The sequence below is a fragment of the Lytechinus variegatus genome, chromosome 7 (genome assembly GCF_018143015.1).
Source record: "Lytechinus variegatus isolate NC3 chromosome 7, Lvar_3.0, whole genome shotgun sequence".
NCBI lineage: Eukaryota > Metazoa > Echinodermata > Echinoidea > Temnopleuroida > Toxopneustidae > Lytechinus > Lytechinus variegatus.
Window position 1 is genome coordinate 41,142,400 of NC_054746.1, and position 27,032 is coordinate 41,169,431.

General features: G+C 34.7%; 1 protein-coding gene across 3 annotated transcripts; it reads right to left on the bottom strand.

Moving 5' to 3' along the window:
* Positions 1–88: 88 nt before the first annotated feature.
* LOC121419316 (tyramine receptor Ser-2-like) lies at positions 89–26,517 on the bottom strand. 3 transcript variants are annotated; one of them, XM_041613723.1, is made up of 2 exons: positions 26,494–26,517; positions 89–2,441 (listed from the first exon to the last, which is right to left on the bottom strand). In XM_041613723.1, the coding sequence occupies exon 2, from the start codon at positions 2,347–2,349 to the stop codon at positions 979–981; it is 1,371 nt and encodes a 456-aa protein (XP_041469657.1). In that variant the 5' UTR covers positions 2,350–2,441; positions 26,494–26,517; the 3' UTR covers positions 89–978. The 3 variants fall into 3 exon arrangements, with proteins under 3 accessions (XP_041469657.1, XP_041469656.1, XP_041469655.1); XM_041613722.1 differs by lacking the exon at positions 26,494–26,517 and adding an exon at positions 10,528–10,550; XM_041613721.1 differs by lacking the exon at positions 26,494–26,517 and adding an exon at positions 7,120–7,422.
* Between the last annotated feature and the right edge of the window lie 515 nt (positions 26,518–27,032).

Genomic DNA, 27,032 nt, shown 5'->3' on the forward strand with positions numbered 1-27,032 from the left:
TAACAGAACTGTTATTAACATTTCATTCATAAAATTACATTCTCATGCTTCTTGTCCAGTGTTGACTGCTCTGGAACATTAAAAATGATTGGTAAAGGTACGTACACACATAGAGAAGATAATGCATGACATCACATCATAGAACAAAGGTAGACAACTGTTAAGTAAATCAATTTTCCCTAGCAATTCAGACATGATCTCTTTGGTACACACATATGAAAAACAAGATTGCACAAACATATTCCATATCTTGCTACAAATCAATCAGTCTCCATGAAGTCATGTGATAAGAACATTCTAGTCACCTAAAATCTAGTCTTACTAGAAAATACAGTACATGTATCTCCTACATGCAAATTAGCACCATGTCAGAAGTCTTCCATTAACCTCAATCAGCTATACATTTGACCATTTTTTTCTTCTGTCAAACCTTAAATAAAGCATTCATACAAAGGCAAGGTGCCATTCAAACCATAGTGCAAAATATTCAATTCAATTTCTTTTTATTTCATTAATTTACTTTTCAGAACGCAACATCTCTCAAATCCCCTTTCAATGTTTCAACCCAATCTGTTCTTTACACTGTAAATTCGCCCGAGTAATTAACTTTCTCAGACCGGAACTGTACTTTCAAAAAATAAACATATGTTCCTTTTAATTCTTTCAGGTTGCTTCATTAAATCCATAACAGGAATATCAGCAAATTTCTTTGCAGAATAGGATAAGATCCTAAATTGAATCTGTCTTCCAAGTAATACAATATCCACAATTGCAAACCTGTGAATGAATATTCTATGGGTAAATTACAAATTTAATATTTTTATGGTAACATGTACCTTTCTCTGAAGAAAAAAAATGGCATTACAAACCAAGTACTGAACATGAAAAAATTAATGGACAAATTTTCTTTGCTCTGGACAGTTTGCATTATTTCATTTTTCTAATGATCTGAAGACCATTGATCACTCAATAAAGAGTTTAAGCTTCTTGAATTTGCATTGGTTCTCTGGGCGAAACTTGGTCTTCTCTGGAAGGAACATGTGGTTCAGTCACCTCCTCTTTCTCAACGGAGGTCTTGCTATTTCCAATGGAGGTGTGTCTGGTTTCTACTTCACCATCTTTAAAGTTTGGCTGATTATTGTTTTTGAGAGCCATTTCTTGTTCATAGAGCATTTGAAGTGTCTGAAGATTTCCACAGAGACTGTTTGTCCTGCTCAATGCAACAGACATGCGTGAGTTCCTTCGCTCATTGACTGAACTCGAGTTGGACCGCTTTGATCCCTTTTTGCATGGCCTCCAAAAGCACCTTAAAATTCGCCTGAATGCTGCTCGGAAGTCCTGATTGCGGAACGCGTAGATCCATGGATTGAGACAACTATTCAGTAAAAGCAATAATCCTGAGTAGTTGTGCATGGTCAGGAATTGAGCACATGCTTTGCAGAAGACTTCAACTATGACTGTAGTGATGAACGTACCCCATGTTAAAGTAAATACACCTAGGATGAGAGCAAGTGTCTTCCAGTACTTGCTTCCTTTAAAAGTGTTATAGTTTTTAATGGCACCAGGGAACAGAGAGAACTGGACGGCTGAAATAGCCCTGGTGTGGTGTCTAGCAACAAGCATTACACGGCAGTAGCAAAAAAACATACACACCAAAGCAGGTAAGAAGATGGCTATGACCTGAGCAAGGGAGGTGTAGTTGTGGTAGAAGTTGAGTGAGCAGAGCATGTCCATACTGGTCCCTGGTAAAGGAATGACCCATCCAATCATAGGGATAACAGATATGATAGTAACATAGATCCATACCACAAGGCAGATTACTGCAATATGGAACGATGTAATGCGTGCAGAGTACTTCAGAGGCTCAACCAGAGCAGAGTAGCGGTCGTAGGCGATGATGCTGAGACTGAGCACAGAGACACCACTGAAGAGTGACATGAAGCAGTATGGCAACAAACAAAGTACCCCTCCTGTCTCGCTCAAGAAGTTGAATGCAAAGAGGAGAAGGGTCATGATAGCCACGCCTAGATCAGCCACTGCAAGGTTCACCAAGATGTAGTTGGGTGGTATCTGCAACCTCTTGAACTTGGCAACTGAAACGATTATGAGGATGTTTCCAATGAAGGTTATGGTCATGAGGACAAAGATGATGCCCAGGGCGATGTAAGACTGGAAGCTCCACTCAGAATCTTCACTCTCTGTGAAAAGTGTAGTTGGAATATCCTGACTGGTGCTATTGCTAGGAAGGAGATGAGACGTTGGTGTGACTGTTGATTCTTGCATGATGATAACAATGGCCCGATCCTCACTGAGGTTAGTGTGTGATGAAGATAGATGTAACTGCTTCATTTCGAGTCATTCCTTATTTCTCTCATTGCACTCTTCAAAGAAGTAGATGGTCAACAAGAGTCCAGTTGCTCAAAAGGCAGTAAGACAGGGATCTGAAAGAACAAAAATAGGGTGAATGAGCTTGATTAAATTTTTGAAAATGTTGAACGTTTTTAGGATGCCCAGTACAAAATCTACATGAGGTAGAAAAAATCAAACAAACCAATTCATACTTTAACTGATCATGGAGATAAAACAATTACAGTATCTCTGAGAAATCATGAGTCATGTCATGGACTAATCATAGTCCAACAATGCTCATTTAACTGCTCTTCCTCTCATATTTCCTATTCAGATATAGTCTTGTTTCTAGTCTCAACATTGCATTGTTCTAAGCACACAGGTTGAACTGTACATATCTTTCATCAAATCTAATTAGTTGGTCCTAGGATAGTAACCAAGAGACAGGCTTTGAGTTACATTAGCAGGATGAAAATAACTTTGGGTGTCATGACCTTTCATTAAGTGTCATGTCTGAGCAACAGACTGCTTTTTACAATGGGTGTAAGGAAGGGGTCTGCAATACAAGGGGGGATAATTTCTGAACTTGGCATTGAGCCCTATAAACGCCTTGAATTCCCCAAATAGAAAAGATCTGATTCAACCAAAGAAATAATCGTTCGTTGATGATACCTGAATGTGGCAAAATGAACAATGACTTGACTTCAAATTTCTATTTGAGTAGAAGAAAAAACTTAAGGCTTGATCACAGTATCATATATTAAATCAATCCCATGGCTTTAATTCAGTATAATCCATAATATCACATGCATCATCTATGTAATAAGCACAAGTGCACAACTAGAATTATTGTAGGTTTGTCAATTTCCAACCTTTTTTATTCTCATTGTTTTTTTATCTAGTTACAAATTCTACTTTTATACAAGACAGGCAAGCCTACTATATCAAGTTGTTTTCAGACACAATCAGCACAATCTTTTTCCTTCCCTTTCAGGAGGAAATATATCAAAATTCTAAAAACATAGAGAGGGCATCAATTAAATTACAATTTCTTAACAAATTGAGAAACAAATCACATAGGAACGTTAAAAGCAGCTATCAACACAAAACAATCGTAAGAAATTGAAAGAGAAAAGCACTGCAGCTGCTCGACTGATATCTAAAACGGGCTAAAGATAAATGAATGGATTCAAATGTATTTTGAGAGAAAATCTGCTTGAAACAAAAATAGTATTGGACAGATATAGGAATGGATAAATATAGCACTGAGTCAAAAGGAAGGTGTGGATTTTTTCTAGCTATTTGTGGACTCTTTCCATCAATCTGCACTGAATGCTATGGGCAGTTAATAGTCTTGATTGTTCAGCCCTTCATAGAATTAATAAGTGTCACAGCTGAGCCTTCTACAGTGTATTTCCCATGCCTCTTGTACAATTCATTAGATATGATGATTGGCATATCAGCTAAACACTTGAAAGTGAGGGATGGTTGTAAGTTTTAAGAGTACATGTCTGTTACCACTCACAATTATCAAGGAAGCCTGACCCAGAAATCAAATTAAACCACACATAGTTGATGTGGTTTATACTGAGAATATGATGTAAATATAAGCTCTTCAGTCCACAATTCATAGATATCTAGCTTGCATTTTTTTTTCTGGAAGACAAAAATATGGACACATGCAAACATCAAAGCCAAAAAGTTTTGTAATTATCTTATAGCTAATATCCAATAGGGTGTGATGGTCAAGACTAGTGTCATCCTTGTCCTAAGTGACCTCAGATGGTGTGTCTATATATAGACTGGCCTTGCCTGAGGGTAGATAAGAAGAGGTCATCAAAGGGTCATCATTTCTTCCAATGACCCAGGAGAGTACAGATATACCACAGTTCAAGCTAAACTCACTCTCTCTAGTATATTCCATTACTGTACAATATGTTACGTATGCCCTCTCAACCAACCTTATACATTTGTAAAGTTAAAAATTTTAAGACGCAGCCACTGCAAGTCAGGTCCATAGTAAGACTTTTTCACTGCATAAAATGCATGATGGAAATATACAATCTTATGCTTTCTATCCTTTAAAATGGTGGAAATAAATCAGTTCCTCATTACTGTTAAGAATCCAGCTGCGAATTCCAAAAAGACCATCTAACCTGATTAAACATAAACACCAGTTCTGGTATAATGATCTCAAAATGAGTTCGAACAGAATCCAATGAAATTACCACTAAATTAATGTACTATCCAATGTAGTCTTTCAGGATGAATAGGATCTATTTATAGCAAAATTTAGTTGCGATCACTTTATAGATCAACAAGGACAGTTACAATGACAACAAAACAAACCCTGGAAGAATATATTTAGAAAGGAAATATCATCGCCAGAGTATATAACAGATTTTTATTAAGTTTTGCACGTCTGTATATGGGTGTGTGTGTGTAGATATCTACAAGATCTGAGGTTGCAGAGTATATCATAGACGTTAATTACTTGTCATATTATTGTAGCTTCATTTAAAGAGGGCATCACTAATTGATACTATCATTATTAATGCCACGCGTGCCAACATGGCAAACAATCAAAGTTGTCTATCAGGTTTTGTGTGTATTTTTTAATAATTGTTGTATTACAGTCATTCATAGCACCTTGCCATACAGACTACAGTGCTATTATGGGTGTGAAAACTGTAAATGCCAAATAAGTTATTTGATTCCCTTAAATGGATTCTAAAGGAATAAACATCTAACAGATTATGGGTGTCCTAACATAGCCTTTATAACATTTAAGTGATATAGCTCCTGTACTTGTTTCTCTAGGTTAATAGTTTAAAAGCTTGTCAAGGTTTAAAAAAGGCTGAAATCACTCAAACTCAGGCAAGCTAACTATAATCTATACACATATAATTTGCTCATCATATGTTGAAATTGTTGGCATTTAAATAAAAAAAAAAAACATGATAATAGACAAAATAAACAAATAAAGGTTTATGTTTTTATTTTAAAATTACAACTCTACACACACAATAAGTTATGATGCCTAAATAGAATGAATGGAAATTTTCAAAACAAGACAAGAAAAATGTTTAGTCTAGACTACATAGCCACCTTATGATTCCTTAAAAAAAACAAAACAAAACAACACTAACAAACAGAACACACAAACAGAAACAGACAAAATATGACTGGAAACAAACACACAAAAAGTTACATTTTGGGACAATTGCAGTCCCAGAGCCAATTGCTAAAAAGGTTACTATAATCATGGTTACTTCTCTGGAATTCTAGATTTTTTATTGGCTGTTGAGCTTAGTAACTATGGTAGGCAGATAACATGTGATGTCAAAGTTACGAGAGTCATCTTGTGCAAGAGGGCCCCAAGTTAGAAACTATATCATATAGTTATAGTTTGGATATCTCTTGCCGTATGGTTATGTTTGTCTATATCAATTGTAATATCAATGTGACGTGACCTGAATAGTGTGGGGGATAATTGAAAAAGCACTGATTGTTTACATGATATCCTCTGTGCAATGTACATAAGACTAATAATTATTGACATTGCAGTAATGCCTGATGTGGCAAACATCCATAGGCTTTTATTTTATAGGTTTTTTTGTGGGGGGGGGGTTGAAATATTTAGGTTAGGGTTCAAGTAGCTTGCACTGAATGCCAAGGTCATTTTTAACATGTACAAAACAAAGATATTCCCTATCATTCTTCATACAGCAAATCATAATCTAAATAATTTACAATTATTGTTAATATCCACATACATTTATATAATGATTTGGGCTGAGATTTCTGCAATAGAAAAATAACATAAAACAGATCGCAATATTTGTACGAAGTATCTAATTACATGTGCAAGTACTAGTGATAGAGTCAATGTTGACAAATTCAATAATTTGTTAATAAGAGTCGAGACTCAAGGCAATGATTGTCTTCTCTAGGAAATGTTATGTAAGAATGTGCAACGATGGGGACCCCAAAGACATACATGTGGAGAATGGGAATGTGTGAATTAATATCAAAATGTCTTGAATGGAATCCGAAACGGGAGGAATAATGCTGTGTGTGTGTGTGGGGGGGGGGGTGCAACTAATAACACATTTTCTGTACAAATTTCTCTTACTCAAGAAATATTTGTCTGGAATTACTAAGGAATGGAGGAGTACTAATATACAGTAGATAATTGATGTAGTTTAATGTTTTTATGCAGATCATTTTAGTGCAATAACATACTATATATGCTCTTCTATTCAGAATCCAAAATGTTCAAATATTCTTTTCTTTCCGATCCCATTCTGCTCTAACTCAGTTGTAACCTTATGATGGATCATTCCACATCAACAAACTTAAAGAAATTGAGATCGTAAGGCAATGTGATTTTGATTCATGTTCCTAACTTCCAGTAACTCCAACAAGCCTCTGGGAAATGAAGAGAGCTCTAACAGCTGCATCTATATCCACTTAAGACTAAGACACAAATTAGTTTCTGGCTGAAGTGAAACATTTCTCTTTTGATTGAAGGATTTACATAAATCTCCAAATGTAGCTCAAATTGCAATCTTTGTACACAAATTGAATTTAGAAGGATAAAGGAAGATTTACACCAACACTTTATGATGAAACATTGTAAAGCAATGTTAAATATTATACCATGTATACTGATTGCATATACAAGACATGCATAATATAAAGACATTATGAAAAGTATGAGACGTTACGAAAACAGTAATAATAAACAAGAACGAAATATAAACTTACCACAAAAAAGGTGTTAAAAACCTCAACTCAAGAAAATATTCCACTCGGTATATTCTATATAATCATTTAGATTATAAAAAACACCTTAATAGAAAAATCCCAAAGAACCGTTTTCTTCAGCAGGAAATATCATACTAGATTACTCCTTGATAGTTGGCAAGTGATAAAATATGATCCAGGGAACTACATAAATAATGTCTTTTGGTTTGAAAATCACCAAGCTAGATAACACTATCCAATACCTAGAAGTCAGCATCTGAGTATCTAATGCAAGTCACTTTCACTAGCCACTATGGAGCAATCTCATGCAAGCACACACACACAGACTGTCACTATAGAAAGGAATCCTGCTTCATGATTGGCTAGTGACTGGCTGCCTGCCCAGACTTAAGCTCCACCCACTAGTTTCCTGTTATAGAAGGTGTGCTATTTTTAGAAGCGGTTTTCTTCATCATGGAACTCCATTAGCATTTCGATCGAAGGCTTGCCACGGTAGATGAGACAGAAACCAATCAAATCTCTAAACCGCTGCTGACACATTGTTTGCACAGAAATGGAGAGCCGTGATTTCATGAAGGTCTGCTATTCTGTTACTCATGAAAAATATTTTCATGCATTAATCCCAAAACAACATGCTCTGATATGTATATCTTGCCTAAGGATTCGTCATAATTTATGATAACACATTTTTTGTTGTTCTTTTCAAATACATCTAGTGTAATTCATTCACAATATTGGTTAACTTGTTGCAAGATGCATGTTGAAGCTAGTGGCAAGGCCTTTTGATGGAGGGGTGATTACCCACGTAGGTGACTTGATTTTTTTCTTTAAGATCAAAGAACAGACTGCAGTATTTTGAGGGATGGAAAAGGTTATCTGGGTTGAAAAATAGTTAAAACAGTTTAAAAAAACTTCTGAAAGATGAATATTTCTCTCAGTATGAAAATCTTGCCAAACTAGGTAATGTATAGCACACTCTACAGGTCACTGTGAAGTCATAATTATTATTAGGTGGTCTGTCTACGACAGATCACCTATTGATTTCGTCAGAATTTTCTTTATTAGGTGGTCTGTCTACGACAGATCACCTATTGTTTTCGTCAGAATTTTCTTTATTTATTCTTGGCACCTATGTTTGTCGCCAACTTTTCTCGGAATTGGCTGAATCAATTTGGCTGATTTTTTCGTCATACATAGAATCTATCATAGAGACGGCAAAATAAGCTTTTCAAGGTCATATGGTCATGATGACGTCATCTACGCGCCATTTTGTAAAATTCTTCATTTGATCATATCTTCATTATCAATTGTCAACAATTAACAATATTTACATGACATTAACTTCATGTCAAGGGTCAAATGTCAATGTCATCAAAGGTCATGTAGAGGTCATGACGCGCGCGTACGCGCGCGTCAAAGGTAAAAAAATCGTCCAAATGACCTATAAATTTTTTTGGGTACGTTTCAGGTCATTTTAAGCATTTCAAAAATTTGCGCGCGCGTTTCCGCGCGTTACACCTTAACGCAACGCAGAAAAACCGTTTCTTTAATATCATTGCATTGCTAATAAAATTCTTCTACAACCATTAATAACGAAATTAACACCCGTTAAACTTTGCAGCACGTCTGCGCGCGAGCTCTCACTATAGGCCATATATGGGCAAAAACATGCCTATTGTAAATTCACTGTAGCTCTTTAAAAAGTCCGTTGACCCCCAATTTTTTTTCATATATCGATAGAGTATTAATTGTAAATTTGATTTCATGTCACCATTGTCCCTTAATTATATCGTGACGTCATCAAATAGGCGCCCAAACTAAAAATTTCATTTTTTTCAAAAATGACGTCATCAAATTTATGCAAATTTGGCTGTAACTTCTCGAATATAGATCATTTTTCGCCCAGATTTCAATATGTTGTAGTTTATAATGTACTCTTTCTCCTCAGTTTAGATGAATATTCGTTTTGAGAAACGCATCATTGCGTAAAACAGCGATGAAAAGAGGCATGTCATTTTTCCTCATTTTGCGTGTAATCTCTATGGGACATGACTTTTTCCCAAAACTAGATTCGACATTCCTCTATTTCGTGAGCCATATCTCCATTTTTTCTTGTCAGCTTTCCTTGAGCTTTTAACATGTTGTAGCTGAGATTCTGGGCTATCGGGAATGTGCCCTCCATTTTTTGATCAGATGCCGGGATCATGCCCGTATTTCACTTGCAAAATTGGAATTGTAATTTTTAAAATTGCTTACCTGTAATCTCTATGGGGAATATCGTGGCTCAATGGATAACGCATTTGACTTGCTTTCTCGAGGGCGGAGGTTCGATTCCTGGGGTAGAAAAGATGATTTTTTTTTCATTTTTTTTTCTTTTGCCACCTCTTACATGATCCTTTATGATAATTAAAAGGTATGAAAGTTAAAATTTAGCAAGATAAAACAGATTAGAATTGTTTTTTTCATATCACATGTATTTTGTGTGTAATCTCTATGGGACATGACTTTTTCTCAAAACTAGATTCGACATTCCTCTATTTCGTGAGCCATATCTCCATTTCTTCTGGTCAGATTGCCGGAGCTTTTAATATGTTATAGCTGAGATTCTGGGCTTTCGGTAATGTGCCCTCCACTTTTTGATCAGATGCCGGGATCATGCCCGTTTTTCACTTGCAATAATGGAATTGTAATTCTCAAAATTGCTTACGTGTAAAGTCTATGGGAAACATTAATAATCACATTGAGCAATGGTCAAAATTTATTCTTAGGATGTCTAGAATCAAGATTATCAATCATATCTAAATTATTCATTTTATACATTAGCCGACTCTGAATGAAAAATCATGACAGACCACCTAATTCGTCCGCATGACGAATTAAATTCTAGTTTTGTATTCATTTCCTCTATATTAGTCCATATTGCTTTGCATTGTATTTCAATGTTGTTACTTGTTTACTCTTTCTGTATGTTTTGTATTGATTTGTATTTACTTGTATCATGGTGGTGCCCCACCCATATGTTATTTTTAAAAAATTTCCGGGGGCTCCCCATCCAAGGTTTTTCCTCAAATTTGTATAAATTTGTATTTCTATGACTGAATGATTGAAATAAACTTTGAATTGAATTATAATTCATGTAATAGCAATTTGCACAAAATAATAACAAAAAAATAAAAAGAAACAGTTCATATTTTTCTAGAACTTTAAAATGTACATGAGACAGCAACCTCATCATCATTTATTGAAGAGTTTCAAATTCACCCCCCCCCCCCGCAGTTGTGCTGACCATGCATGTTTAATGAATGTAGGATATATTATTATGTAATAATAGAGTAATATTTCATCCTGTTACAATAACATTAAAACATTTGTATAAAAAGAATTAAGAATTAACATAAATGTACATACCGGTAAGCCTAAATTGCATGCAACCTCGGAGTATAGGAAACAATGATTTCAGTTCACTCACTCTCAGACTCCATATGTGAAGTATAAAGATCTACAATGTATCCTGACCTGAACATGTACATGTCTGAACAAAAGGTATAAGGTGGAGGGAAAATGACTTATTCAAATGTCAGAGACTGAAATATACCACTATATTTACATTCTGTGACATATACAAGTGTGTAAGCTTCAACTTAATCCATGAGGGAAAGTGAGAAAGGGGATATTATCTAAATAAACTAAAGAAAAAATTGAAATTGTCATCATATGAGTTTTGTAAAACAAGAATGACTGGCCTAGAAAACTGCCTTCCTCTAAGAGCAAACACAAGTACATAAAATTCTATGGGGGTGATAGGTTATTTTGTCACTTATTCCCAAATAAAAAATAGGAGCTCTTTTGAGAAAACATTTTAGAGGGCGAATCACCCAGTGCCAACGTGTGTTTTTTCGAGGTGTTGTTGCACGTAACATTTCCTTTGTAGGTTATATAGCAATACAAGCTATGACGAAGGTCGGGTATATCCTTTATATAATTTGATTTAGATTATACCTGATGTACTTCTTAGAAGGCAGGATGAATATATTTGTTAAGGTCAGGTTACAAGGTAACTTTAGGGCTATACTGATCCTCATCATCACTTGCATGGAATGAACGTTCAAAGGCAATGAAAGAATGTAATTAAATGATTTAAAGATAAGAAAAGCAGTATTGCATGTAGCTTGAAAGACAATCAGGAAAAAGTGAAATGACATCAAGTGTTTCAAAGCAAGATCAAGTTTTGAGAACTATCAGATTTTTCCTACTTTATTACATATCCTATCTTGGCAACAATCATGTTTTTTTTATAAAGATACAGTTCAGGCAATAATGATCAATGATCAAATAAGACATACAATATATTTTTTTGTATTTGTATCCAGTGAATATCTCTTTGGTTTACTAATATTTGATTTTTCAACAGGAAGGACTCGTTTCATCCCAACAATTTTTCTTTTGCAAATTCTTGACAAAGTCAATTAATGTCTGCTGTTTAGACTATTCCCATGTGACACTTTCATCGCAACTCTCTCTCTCTCTCCCCTGCCAGTCATAACAGATACAGTAATAAAACTTCCTGGAATATTGTTTCCCTCCATCTCTTTGCCCTGAAAGATCTGATCCAAATCTGGAGAGGGGCACCATGATATTATCAGTAGAGTACTTATTTAGGAGATGATGTCATAGAGAGTGGGTTAGTCAACTTGCTTGGACACCTACCATCATTGACATGTAACCAAAGCTGCTCATACCTGTTTACAATATAGATACTGGTCCTTCAGGGTATCGAAAGGGTAGAAACAAGAGAACTTTCCTAGAATTATCTTCACAAAATGTCAAAAATCATTTGCTACAGTAAAGGTGACAAATTATTGTTTAGGAAAACCAGAGCAAATTTCCAAGGGAATTACAACTAGTGGAGAGGATTCCTGGAATTCATCTGTAGGGCAGGATCCTCACGTACCAATTAAAGATTTATAATTTGTAAAATGCACCAGTGTCATTTCACCTGTATACAACCAAGGACTTACGTAGAGCCATGAAACAAAAATATGTATTCAAAAATCCACTCAAAATCAATAATCACATTAATCAAATGATTTTTAATTTTGCTATCACATTGTAGTGTATGTGTGATTAAGAATTCAACAATTTTGATAAGAAATACATGTAAATTGATTTGTATATTATTCGTTTAATAAAATAAATACAAGGAGGAGTACTGTTGAACAGTATACGCACGCAGGAAAAGATGCTAATATCAGATTATTGTAAAATATGGTTAATATAAAATTATCCGGATTAGTAAAGAATCATGATTGAGCTATCACTAAAAACCATGTATGTATTCTCATTTAAGGAGACTAAGGGCAGAAATAAAATCCAAATGAAGATAAACAGGGGATAAATAGATTGCACTTGCCTGCGCATTCACTCATCGGTGTCCAGAGCACATCTCGGCAATCAAAACAACAGGGCTTATATTAACAAGTCTGATGAGTAAGGACGACTACTACTGCTAAGATTACATAGAGAGATAGATACATAAGAGATCTTCCTAGAAATAGTTTGTATATTCAAAAGAAATCATCTCTGATAGTGCACCCCTCAATAATAATTCAGTTGCCAGTTAATGGTACAGTAGCTTGTCTGTCTGGGGATGTTAACCTTGCAATGACAAGCCTTAATTTATCTTTGTAATCATTCTGAGAAATCAACAATTGGTAATTTTCGAAAAAAGGCACGCCCAATTTGACCTCGCTTTACAATGCGAAGCCAGCTGGAGATCACAATTTGCTCTAAAAAGTTAAGCATAAACAGCACTCCCAGAACCACGTTTACGATCGGCGTTTTGAATCGACGTTTGAAATCGCTGATTCTGTCCTCGCAATGGAAGCATATACACACCCAAAGCTGAGTATGCTTGCATAACAGGATATGATCCTCAAGAAAAAAGCTACACTGAAGGAGAGCTCATTAATTTGTCTACCTACAGTTAAACCACCCACCTCCCTGGGACCTCCCTTGTCCTTTGTTTTGTAAACAGTTACAATGGTCAAGTTCATTCAAAGAGCTATTTTAGTTCTAATCCATAAATACAATCATCCAACATTGGACAACAAATGATTTCTTAAGCCTCTTGACTAACCCTCTCACTTCACATATCCTATAATATGTTTGTATCCCCTATTCAGTAACCCTTACTTATATATCACTCTTCTTCTGAACGCCTTCACCCCTTGAAATCCATTAAACTCATTTGGCAAGTATACCCATCCAATAAACTCTCTTATCTAATTTGGATGTAATAAGAGTATCTTTAGTAAGTTGTAAGTCACTGACACCAACTTAAGAATCATATCACTCATGCATGTAATGCTATACAAAAAACATACCTTTATTTAGCTACACTGTGCCGGAAATAACTCAGTCCTTCAGTAACTGCAAGATAATGTCTTCCTCCAAACTACTAGAGTTAGTATATTTTTGTTCATGTTTACACTAAAAATACAAACAGATTTACATCAATATTCTTTAAATAGAAAGGCTTTCTATAAAGAGCTAGTGTCTATTACAATAACAAGGATAAAAATATGCAAGCAGCATGATTTGTTGAATACTTTCTATTTTATATACGTTATTAATCTATATTGTGAAAATAATTTCTTTTTCTGAGGTAGAGGTAATGATAAATATGAATAAAAATGGGACAGTGAAGTGAAATCTTGATATTGGAAAGTTAGATAAGACTCGAGTCTAATTCACATATTCTGACCCTTTATTAACACTTTGGACAGGCTTTAAAAGAAAAAAAATTGAGGTTAAATATTCTCAAAGCGGATTCACAATAGGCGGTTTCAGACCGCCTCGAAGTTCGCCAGTTCCAGGTATTCTCTGATCGGGAAATTAACCCCGATCAGAAAATACCAGGTATTTTGGTAATGTGAAAGCAAACTACGTGTAATTTCCCCGAAAGAAAATACCCGCTAAATAGTAGGTACTTGGCGAAATTACAAGAACTTTCGTGGGGATTTTTCCAAGGTCGCAGGTATTTTGGCGATGTGAAAGCAAATTACGGGAACTTTTAGCCCAGCGTGTCGTTGGGCGCGCCTTGCCTGCTTATCAGACCATACTGCGCATGCTCGTAACTTCGGGAACTTATCCCGAAGGGTACGTCGCGGGGCGGTGTGAATGCAGGAATAATTAATGGGTATTTTTTAGCCAAAAAAGTTCTCGTAATTTAACGGGGATTCTTGTGATCGAGGCGGTTTGAAACCACCTAATGGGAGCAGATTGGGTTTTGACTTCATGCTTTAATCTGACTAGATGTAATTTCACCTATGATGCATAAAAATACTCAAAAATTAGAAAAAACAATCAAGTCTCAAATATTTTGCAAATTCATACCTGCACAAAACTTGCTGAATTGTGAGCTTGCTAAAAGACTAACAATCCTGTGCAAAACATGTACGCTGTGTCTTGACTCAATAAATATTCTCATATACTATGCTTTCACGATACAAAAACCACTGCAAGCTTAGAAATTCCAAGTCCTTGCAATTTTAAAAATCACCCAATATAAACTTGCATGCTTTTTTGTTAGAGGAGAACATTGAGTAGTTTACTTTCACACTGGTGTGGCAATATACCTGGCATTTATATATACAGTGCGTCCCAGAAAAAAACGAAGCCGTGATTTATCGATGATTTATCATAACTTAATCACAAATACAATAGAAAAATGATCTACCATTGTAAAGCTTAGAGTCTCCTCTTTCATCTGAAATTACTTACATTATTTCTCATTCACGCATGAATGAGCAAAAAGAATTTGAAAAGGGGATACCGAAAAGTCATTTGGCTGGCTGTATCTGGGTTTCTGTTTATTTGAAATAAGGCTTGAATTTCAATAATTTCATAAAATGAAGAGGTTTTACAGGCCAGCATTAAAACTCACTCGATACTCCGTTTTGTTGACGATCAGTTTTGTTAACCATTCGATAGCTTCTGTGGGAAACCGGTGAAAACATATTTAATGAAATCATGGAAATACGAGCATTGTTTCGAGGGAACATAAGTTTTTTTAACTTCTTGACCATTTTTTGTGATTAAGGTATCAAATAAAAGAGCAGATGTTGAACTTTTTAGACATGTAATTTTCTTTTTGAAATTCAGATACCCCCGCCAAATGAGTTTTTGGTATCCTTTCTTTAAATTCTTTTTGCTCACTCATGCATGAATGAGGAATAATCTAATTAATATCAGATGAAAGAGGAGATTCTAAGCTTTACATTGGTAGGTCATTTGTCTATTGTATTTGTGATTAAGTTCTGATAAATCGTTGCTTAATCTCGGTTTCGTCTTTTCTGGGACGCACTGTATATATATATATATATATATATATATATATATATATATATACATATATATGTATATGTATTTTGTTATTATTTTTTGTATGTCAGATGTTGAAGCATCTAACCGGCTCATGTACATATAGAGCTCCGAAGAGCAAGCCTGGTTTGTTCTTTTCTTAAAACACAAAATCCAGAGTACTTCAGGGAATTACACAGCAGTCAATTATGAGCTCGGCTTACAGTTCCTCCTTCTTTCCAGTGTTTTTTTTCTGATTTCATGATATTCCAGAGTATGACTACCCAATCAGAGAGTACCATCACTAACACAGTGATGCTGTCATTAGGATGGAGCATCATCAATGAGCCCTGTTTCATGGAAAACATATGATACCTCACTTCAATTAATTTCTTTTTAAACAAAGTGTTTCTCTTGCAGAGAACACTACTAGGAGCAAACAACTAACTAGCCAATAGCAGACAAAAGAAAGTGTGAAATTCTGAGGAAGCATAATTCCACTTTCATGTTGGAGAAAATAATAATATGGCCTGCTGAGAGCTGCAAATACATTATTTGAAATCAATGAACATTCTAAATGACTATTCAAAAAGTTGATTTGACTTCCACAAAGCATGACTTTATCCACCTTATCAAAAATATAAAATTGAATACTGATATAAATGTAGACCAACCATGTCATAATCATCATCTAAAACCATCACATCTGTTATTTTCAAGAACTAAAGCACATAGACAAATGATTCTCCTGTTCTTCTGCTTGATACCAATATTCCATATTTACATGTATATTTCATACATTCTGCAGCATGTTTTGTACTATTTAATCAATATAAATTTTGATTCTATAAATCCATGTTTCACTTTCATTTTCATCAGATGATAGGTATTGTACATACTACTTGACTTTTTTTATATCAAATATATCCATAGCATCACATATAAACTTCCTCCAAACTCTGAATATTATATATTGTACAACGCCTAATTAGCTTGTTGTACGCATGCAAATGGGAGGCTGAATGTCAAACATTCATACCATTGCACAGCAAGACGTACCATCCAAAATGTACCGTTGCACGGCTTTAGGAGGTGACGTCACAATACGATTTAATTCATTGCGCTCAGTAAAATGAAGGTGCAATACGCGTATACATAAACTTGCTGGCTAAATATGCGCAATACTGCCAGAGGTCATGTGCGCTTGTGGGATTTTACTTTTCGATTTCAATTTATTTTGCTCCCTTTTCATAGATTACTGCAGGGAAAATCTCTCATTTTTTCATATTTTCGCTAAATTCTGAGGCGTTGTACAACACAAATAGCGAATATTCTTATTCGTGCAATGGTGCGATATTTGGGGACTATCGCACTCATGCCTATTCGCTATTTGTATATTATCCAAATTACCATGAAAAACAATCTCAAGATAAGTGATCTAAGATATATATATATATACATATATATTTCTCTACATCTGTGTTTAAGGCGAATTATTTGTCTTCTTTCAATGTTGGTAATGCGCCTTAACCTCCTCTACCTTCGTCTATATGTTTAACAGGGCGTTGTGGCGTGCGCCTGTAATCCAAGCTGTGGAGAAGTTACAAATTGATGCATAAGTTCGAGCCCTGGTCACGTCTTTCGGATCGTGACGTTAAAGGTTGGTCCCACACGTAAATAATCATATCTGATTGATACACATCTGAAAAAACTCAAATACACACACACACACTGTATTATGACGGAATAAAACCATTCATAGACTTCGCCCTTTTGTAGGATGTAGACATATATACCCTGAAGATAAACAGTAAGTTAATATCTTCATCGGATATAATTTATTCCAGAAAATTCTTTCATACATATAGTGCATGCTGAGGTTGAAAATCATAGTATTGTGCATACTCTAGAGTTAAATTAAATGTAGTATGTGCATCCATAGCTTCAGGATAGCATCTATAAATGGTATATAATGCTTATAAATTTATGTTACATGCCTTTATTTCAAGAATAAGCAAGGGCTATATGTTTCTGTTATATGAGATGGGGAAAAGGTTGTGAGAGCTGATACTTTTCTTTCACTTAGCACAATTTGAAGGTTCTATCACAAAGAAAGATACTATTTTCTATTCTTCATTGCTTCATGGGATGTTAAATTCAACTTTTTTTTTATTTATGTAATGTTAAATGCAACTTAACAAAACAGGGAAAGACACTAGCTGAAAATACTGTATTGAAAGGCCATCAAAAATGCACATCCTGACATCTATATGAATTGTGAGAATAATGATCTGTGTGTATCTGTACCATTTCTTGTTTGAATAGATAAATAACAAGCACCCATTATATATTCCTCTCGTTACTTAAACTAATCCAGCTTCATATGATAATGTGAAGCAAAACACCATCTGAAGTCTTTTCTGTTCCCTGGAAGGATCTAAACTTACAGTTACACTCATCAATTTTCATGAACCACAGCTATTTCTTCTATTTCTAAGACTTCGCTAGGTTTGATCATGCTAGCTCCATGGTTTGATAATTCATTATACATGTACCTGTTAATAGAAAGTTAATAATAAAAGCAATATTGATGTCACACGGAGACATGTTCACATGCATTATTCCAAATAGGTACAGTTAATTTGTTTTCTTAAGAACAATCTTTCTCTCTCTTGTGTTACTGTAGTTAAACAAAATCAAGTTGGTTGAGAAATGACACACAAATAGAGTTTCACTTTTACATTCCAATTCAAGTCATTAAAAGAAAATTAACCAGGCTTAATAAAAAAATAGGAAGTTAAAGCATTATATCATCTCATTTTGATAAACCTAATAGTTTTTTTTTATAAAAAGCTGTTCTTTAGATAGTAAGATCAGATGAAACCTTGTGAACCAAAGAGAAATACTTGTTCAAGATTTGTATCTTTAGATTGACATTAATTCATTTAAAAAATCATGGTTAATTGGTTACTGCCACAATAGCTAACAACTGATTCAATTGAATTTTATACAGTAAGAGTGAATATATATTGTTTAACATACTGATAATACTACTAATTCTACTAAGTACTACTACTAAAGATAATATTAATAATGATAATAATAATAATGATAATAATAATAATGACTATGATAATAATAATGATAATATCAATAATGATAACTGTGCTTACATAGCACATTTTTCCCTGAAGATACAAAGCGCTGCTATTACCCGGCTTTCGCTGCACTGCCTACTAGGTGCTAAATCATTACATGCAAAATCTAATATGTTCACATTGTATGTCATGCAATTTCTAACTCAATTTCATCACATTATTTGTCTAGTGTCAATGTGGAACCATATATATAAACAACAATTCAGTTCATGTTGCAAACAACAATAGAAAACATGAATAATGCCATAAAAACTCTATACTGAATTTGCCAGGCAAATATTTCATGTGGGCCTAAAATTAACCCAGCAGTGTAATAGATTCATCAGAGTGATTTCAATACTATTATATTTGTTTACTACAAATGAATTTTACTTTAACTGTAAAGGCACTATAAAGATATATAATTTTTTTAATTGTTTTTATTCTCTATCCTGATTTTGCTAAGGTTATCTTATGTAGGCCTACCATAGTTATCACAGCAGTGTGGCAACTGACAAAAGAATATTGAAATGTATGATTCATTTTGTTCAACAGTAAAAATATTGTTTTATTTTAATACATCGCAAAAAGAACAATTACACAAAAATGAGAGATAAAAAAAGCAAATATCTTCACTAATTGATGAAAGCATTTCTGTCACTGAATGAAACACACACTTGTCAATAAGTTAATTAATTGTTCATGCCAAAATATCTAATATTTGAAGCTACAACATTATTGTCTAAAAATTGATGCAGGTAAAGGTCACATGAAATTCACAAACCATTATACATGTATCATGTAATGAATGTGTAGATGAGGCTAAATCAAAAGTAAACATCTACATGTATTTCTAAATGCAACACACATCTAGACATATCTGACCCCTTGACCAAAAAAGGTAAAAAGAACAAAGAACAAAAAAAAACACCTTCGTTTATCTGATAGCAGGTGTGCCAAAAGTTCCACTACCTGTTATTGGTTACTCATATGTCATTTTTTAGTTGAAATTTCAGAGTTAAGTCAGATAACTTCCTTTATACCCTTAATTCCTTTTCATAAAATCTCATTTTCAAATTGCCAAATAATTGTCTGCTCCTTGAGGAGCACCATCTGTATCCATTTACCATTATGTGATGTTTTCCTGGTTATTAATCACATAAAAGTTTGATACATGTAGATTCATACAACAATAAAACAAGCCAGTTTCATGTTGTAAACTCTCGTGTGTAACACTCCGTTGAGAAGGCAATTAATTCTATTTTTCAGCAAGTACCAAGGTTAGTATCCTTCTGGCTCTCAGCACACTAAAGATGATACTGGTTAAGAGTAAGATAAAGAAGCTTAAATCCCTTGTTTCAGCTAAATTACCTCAAAAGAAAGAGAGAGAGTGTTAGCTGGCTCGAAAGATCTGTCAATGTCTTCCCCATTAGGGAGCCTATTTCTAGAGCCTATTTTTAGTATCAGCTTACAGCTTCCAGCAGATTTCCTTTCCTCTTAGCCCCTTGGTACTCTGTATCTTCATCAAGGTGCCCAGTATTGTCTCCATAAAAAGGGGCAGAGTGGATTGTAAACCATGAAGTTTATTAATAACATTAGTTTATAATTTTCAGAGGTTCTTAAAGAAAATCATTATATCATAACATTTAATTACATCTAAACCTGGTATGAATTAGGAATTCAGAGGCGACAAGTCATACACTCTGAATTCCAAGGAGTTAAAATAAATCCAAATCGGCTGTGGATAGTGACCAACCAAATGTAGGATTGATTTTAAATCTTTAGGATTAACTTTCAAATCTCAGAAGATTCAAATTCAAATCTTTCAGATTTATATTCAAATGTACAAGCTTTAAAACTAAATCTTTAGGATTGACTTTCAAATCTCAGAAGATTCAAATTCAAATCTTTTAGATTTATATTGAAATGTACAAGGTTTAAAACTAAATCTAATATTTGGCTGGTCACTATTCACAGCCAATCTGGATTTATTTTAAATCCTTGGAATTTAGAGTGTACTCCAACCAATTAATTTCATCATCTGTAATCAAACTTCAAACGGTTTAATAGACTCCTTTGTTAAAAGCTATCAATTAACCGCAGATCTTTCATTTTCCTTTCTCGCCAGACACATACTTTGAACCACATCTGCAGATGCCATTTGAGATGTGTTTTAGGAGGCAAGAGGGAAACTCCCCTATTCCCTACACCGCCAGAGTGCAGAATTGTGCCAAGTATTGATTACAGGTTGTTCAGCCAAGCATCAACCTTTGAAATTTCTGCTTGAAGAAGATTCAAATGAAGTATGCTTGTTATAGAATGTAATGCAATGAGAGAAGGTATTAAACTCCACAAAGAATAAATAAACTTGAGCTGTCGACAACACTAAATATCTCTTGATTTATGCATCTGAGTCTAAAACAAATATAAAATTATTACATTATAATATCTATTTTGCAAGTTATGACTTTCTATTAATAATATGAAATCCTGTGAACCTGAACATTTATCTTGAATTTATTGTAATTTTTTTCTTAGTCTGGAAACTTGAAAAATGTTTTTTTTTACATGCTTTTTTTACTAAAAGGTAGTCCCTCCTATCCCTGATAGGGAAAGTCGACAATCTTGGACCAGTGGGATTTCTACATAACAAGTGGAATGCCTCTGGCCGTCTCACCTGCATCACGCGGTTCAATATAGCAGCAGTGCTGACTTTGCATACTACTCTAACTCGCACAAGATGTTCAGTGATACATGGTTACTCTTATGTCCTCTTTTTATGAACTAGACCAATAAACTTACAGAGATATGATGGTTATTCAACAAAAAACCCCAACATGGCCAAAGTTCATTGACCTTACATGACCTTTGACCTTGATCATGTGACCTGAAACTGGAACAGGATGTTCAGTGATACTTGATTACTCTTATGTACAAGTTTCATGAATCAGATCCATAAACTTTCAAAGTTATGATGGTAATTCAACAGATACACCCTATTCGGCTAAAGTTCATTGACCTTTGACCTTGGACATGTGACCTGAAACACGCACAGGATGTTCAGTGATACTTAATTACTCTAATGTCCAAGTTTAATGAACTAGACCAATAAACTTTCAAAGTTATGATGGTAATTCAACAGATACCCCCGATTCGGCCAAAGTTCATTGACCCTAAATGACCTTTGACCTTAATCATGAGACCTGAAACTTGCACAAAATGTTCAGTGATGCTTGATTACTATTATGTCCAAGTTTCATGAATCAGATCCATAAACTTTCAAAGTTATGATGGGAATTCAACAGATATCCCCAATTCGGCCAAAGTTCATTGACCCTAAATGACCTTTGACCTTGATCATGTGACCTGAAACCTGCACAAAATGTTCAGTGATGCTTGATTACTATTATGTCCAAGTTTCATGAATCAGATCCATAAACTTTCAAAGTTATGATGGGAATTCAACAGATATCCCCAATTCGGCCAAAGTTCATTGACCCTAAATGACCTTTGACCTTGGTCATGTGACGTGAAACTCATGCAGGATGTTCAGTGATACTTGATTAACCTTATGTCCAAGTTTCATGAACTCGGTCCATATATTTTCTAAGTTATGATGACATTTCAAAAACTTAACCTCAGGTTAAGATTTCGATGTTGATTACTCCAACATGGTCTAAGTTCATTGACCCTAAATGACCTTTGACCTTGGTCATGTGACATGAAACTCTAATAGGATATTTAGTAATACTTGATTAACCTTATGGCCAAGTTTTATTAACTAGGTCCATATACTTTCTAAGTTATGATGTCATTTCAAAAACTTAACCTCAGGTTAAGATTTGATGTTGACGCCGCCGCTGCCGTCGCCGTCGGAAAAGCGGCGCCTATAGTCTCACTTTGCTTCGCAGGTGAGACAAAAATGAGTAATACACTTGGTATTACACGTGAATGCATGTATGCCTATACTTTGCAATAGTTCAAACATAATGGAGACAGACATTGGCGGGGGAAGCCAAAAAATTTAGGGGGTGTCCACCTGAAATTTTGGGATGGACACAGGTAAAAAATTGGACAAGCAGCCCAAAAAAATTTAGACTCATCAACCTAAATTTTAGGGGGGACAACACACGTTTCAAGGGGGGTCCACGTTACTTTAGGGGGGACGTTGGAAAAAAAATTGACAAGCAAAAAAAAAAAAATAAGGTTATCAAAAAAAAATTTTTTGGGGGGACCGTCCCCCCACCTCAAATTTAGGGGGGACACGTCCCCCCCCGCTTCCGCCGCCTATGGAGACAGAACTGTTTTAAGAAGTTTGACCAGGAGCTGAATCAGGAGAGTAGCATGGAAATAAACTCCTCAAAAAAGTTTGGAAATCTGACTTTGATTGATAATCCCTCCTCAGTTTTACTAAATATCAATGTGTAATTGATATCAATGAATAGAACATGTCATTTTCTTTAAAATGATACTCTACATGATATGATTATGGTTCACATGGAGGTGCAGTGCCTTAAAATGTGGGGCAAGTTCAAAATTAAAAAGTTGCAAAATGACACAATATTGAAAGTCACTGTTCTTTTTTCTGTGGTGATGAGTGAGTTTCTCAGCGGTTTCTTTTGAGTTTCATCGATAATTCCTCATCGGTTTTAGTACATATCAATGTGTAATTAATATCAATAAATATATCATTTAATTTTCTTAAAAATGATACCCTACATGATGTGATTATCTTTCACATTGTGGTGCAGTGTCTTGAAATGTGGGGCAATGCAAAATTCAAAAGTTACAAAATGACACAATATTGAAAGTCACTGTTCTTTTTTCAGTGGTGATGAGCGAGTTTCTCAGCAGTTTCTTTTAATCATTTTCATGCACCTTAACATCAATAATAACATGGAATCAAACACACCTCTGCACAAGCAAACACATAACAAACAAACATGCATTGAACAGGAGTGAACACTCACTCCTGAAGACGGACAGTCAACCTGTCCGAAACGTCGAGTCTCTCTACTACTCATCATCTCTACTCGCCGACTCAAGCCAGCATCTCCTCATCAGCTCTACTACTCAAGCTGTTCTCACTCAACATTCCTTCTGGTTTACAGTCCTTTTCAGGACTATTTTCAAGAAAGAATACTCTATTCTCAAATCTCCACTTTCTCGCCTATCCACTTCTTCTCTTCTTCTATCCACTGTTTCTATAACACTCCACAAGGTGTACCGTAAACCACATCAGCAATTGTACATGCCACCATGCAAACCTTCAAACAACATCAAACATGCATTGGTATTTAAAACCACGACTCAAACCATGTTATCTCACAGAACCATCACTACAGAAGCAGGGGATTGATTTGGATTTTCATCTCTATTGACACAGACAAAAGAACCATGTTCTGTATTGACTCTTCATGACTACACTTGCTCATTTTACAGCTTTTCAATTCAGACCTCATCCAACACTTTTGAATCCTGCTCTATTCGTGATGACATGATCATAACAATTAACAAGCATGGTATCATGTTAAAGAGAATTAAATGACTTTTGAATGATATCAAATATGCATTGTGTAAAATTGGGAATTGGGAGAAATTAATGGCCAAACTCAGATATCCAAACTTTTTGCGCGTTTTGCAGCTTTTCAATTCAGACCTCATCCAACACTTTTGAATCCTGCTCTTTTTGTGATGTCATGATCATAACAAGCATGGTATCACTTAAAAGAAAATTAAATTTTAAATGGTATAAAAATGTGCACTTTGTAAAATTGGGAGTTGGGAGAGATTAATGGCCAAACACAGATTTCCAAACTTTTTTGAGGGGTTTAGAAAGGATGTGAGGCACCGTTCTCACTACCTTCCTAAAACTAGTTTACTAGAAACTAGTTTAACGTGTAATGAGAACGGTCAAAGCAATCTTGGAAGCGATCTTCCAAACCAGTTTATAAAACCACCTTGAGATGTAGTTTCCAAGATCGCTTTGCCTCGTTAAACTGGTTTTATCGTGAGGACACAACCATTCTTCGGAAGGCAATCTTCGCACATTTTGAGCACGTTACTCCACGCACTGTCTGTAGAATGCCTACGCTGCGGTTTAGAATTTCACGCAAAACGTGTCACCCCACTGAGAGCATTCCAATAGCAACAAGATCGCTTTACGTGAAGTGATTTTGAAAACCACTTTCGTGTGATCAAATGGGAATGCTAGCAAAGCGTTCATGTGATCAAATGGGAACAGGATAAATTAATTCATATCCAGTGGCTTTTATTTTTATAGTAATCTCTGAGTAGCCTTGAAAATCTGAAATACGAGTATTGTATTGAAAATGTCATGACATTCTTGTTTAAGGAAGAATACTTTCATATATTAACTCCCATAAAATTCTAAGAAATAATATCATTTTATGGGGAAAAAATAAGAGCTTTTAATACTAATACTAGATGAAGTTATAAATTTAATTGTACGCTGTTTTGTAATTTTCCAAGTTCATTATTCCCAGCTTTCCTGGTACCATATCATATTATCAAATCAGCCTAATTGCCAATTTTGTCAGATATGAAAAAAGCTAAAGGGTTTATAGCATTACATGTTAGTCAATAGACACGGACCAAAATATAGGATGTAATTCCCTTGAAGTTTCATTTTATACCTCAGACTAAAATAGCAAATTCAAGCTAAGACAAAAGTACTCATATTTTGCCACAGGCAACACACTTCATATTCTCATTAAAAAAATAAGCATTGCTTCAGGGTAACATATCATATACTAATGACAACTCAAAATGTTCAGAGATAGAATGAATTTCAGACAATGGGATATTCTAAATAGACCTTGAATCTACATATAGACTGTGTGCATGTTTAGGCCATTTGTCAAATCATCCAAACCGTCATATCAGACAATAAATTTTGGTCAAAAAGTGTATTTAAAGTTCTTTGCAGAAAATGAAAGTACAAGTCTTCACATGAATGCTATAAACTTGTAACTCATTCAATAGACAACAAAATATATGGTGCTCTTGCTTCTTTTTATGTCCACACCTGCATAGTAGTAATTGTAAAAAAAAATTATTACAGTAAGTATATTATAAGTAAGTAATTAAGTAAGTAATTATATGTAAGTATCAAATTGAAAATGAAGTTGCATGTAGAAATAAAGTTACCAAATAAAGGTTGAATGATTGAGGGGGATGTATACTGTATAATATAATTTTAGACATGCAAGGTCCTATAAAAATACCTATCATTTATTGAAAAAAAATATATCATTTGGAAGTGAAAATGTCATGGACAAACAATATTCCCAGAGAGTGGGTTGTTGCTATTTTTAATCCTTCCCCAATTCTCTGAGATAAAAGACAATTTGCTGTTATATTCTTTACACATCTTATGTAAATGGCTCTCCGGAGAATGAGAAGGAGAAAGATAATACATTGATATTGGAATAATTGAATAAAGAAGCCTTGAATTTCTTAATGGTAGAGAGACTTAACTGCTGCAGAAGCAGGTGCACTTTAGTTACCCCTTAAGGGATGTTGTGAGATAAATATATCTGAGAGGGGGGGGGGGGGTAGCTGTAGAGGCTAGGACAGTTTCCATCACTGTGGGAACACCATCAACATGGACATTTCAAATTCTTTCTATCAAGCCATGTTTGAACACCCCCCTCCCCCTCGGAAGTGTCCATAAAATAAATGTTCAAAAGATCCCTTCATCAGAGAGAGAGAGAGAGAAAAAAGAATTACAGATTGACGGCACTTGATATTTTCAAAAAGTACAATTCAAATTTTTACATAGAATCAAATAATGGAAAAGGATTCAGTAGTCACTACACATATTGGTATTAAAGATGGTACTCCAGTAACTCACATTATTGAACCCAGCTCTAGGCAGACTTTTGATGCAATTTTATGAACTCCTATAAGAAAGAAAATAATAACGTAAACAAACAAAAAAGTAAAATCTGTGAAGCACTTTCGGTTGGCTTTGGATATCACTACCCCAGCTCAATTGCAATTAAGATGTTACACATTGGCTATGCCATCAAGGAGGATTAGAGCTTTCTATTTCACACAGGATTTGTAAAAAACTTTCACTGTCATTTGCACAATATATAAGTATATTTCAGAAAGAAAATGAAATGCATGAGAAAACACCCACATAAACTGAGATAAACCATTTTACTTTACGTGTAGGCAAAGCCATGAATACAAATAATTCCTTCTAGAGCACAGCAAATTTATACATTAAAGAGGATCACATTCTCATCAAGAGCAATACACATTTATAATTATTGCCCAGCAATTAAAAAGTAACCAAGCAGAAATAATAATTCAACAGAAATATCTGTTTTATGCCCCCACCAAGCACCAATCCACCAAGCATTTTTCTCAGGATAAGACCACATG

Bases quoted from the DNA above. Each gene is read 5' to 3' on its own strand.
- LOC121419316 (XM_041613723.1), bottom strand. From the start codon at position 2,349: ATGAAGCAGTTACATCTATCTTCATCACACACTAACCTCAGTGAGGAT.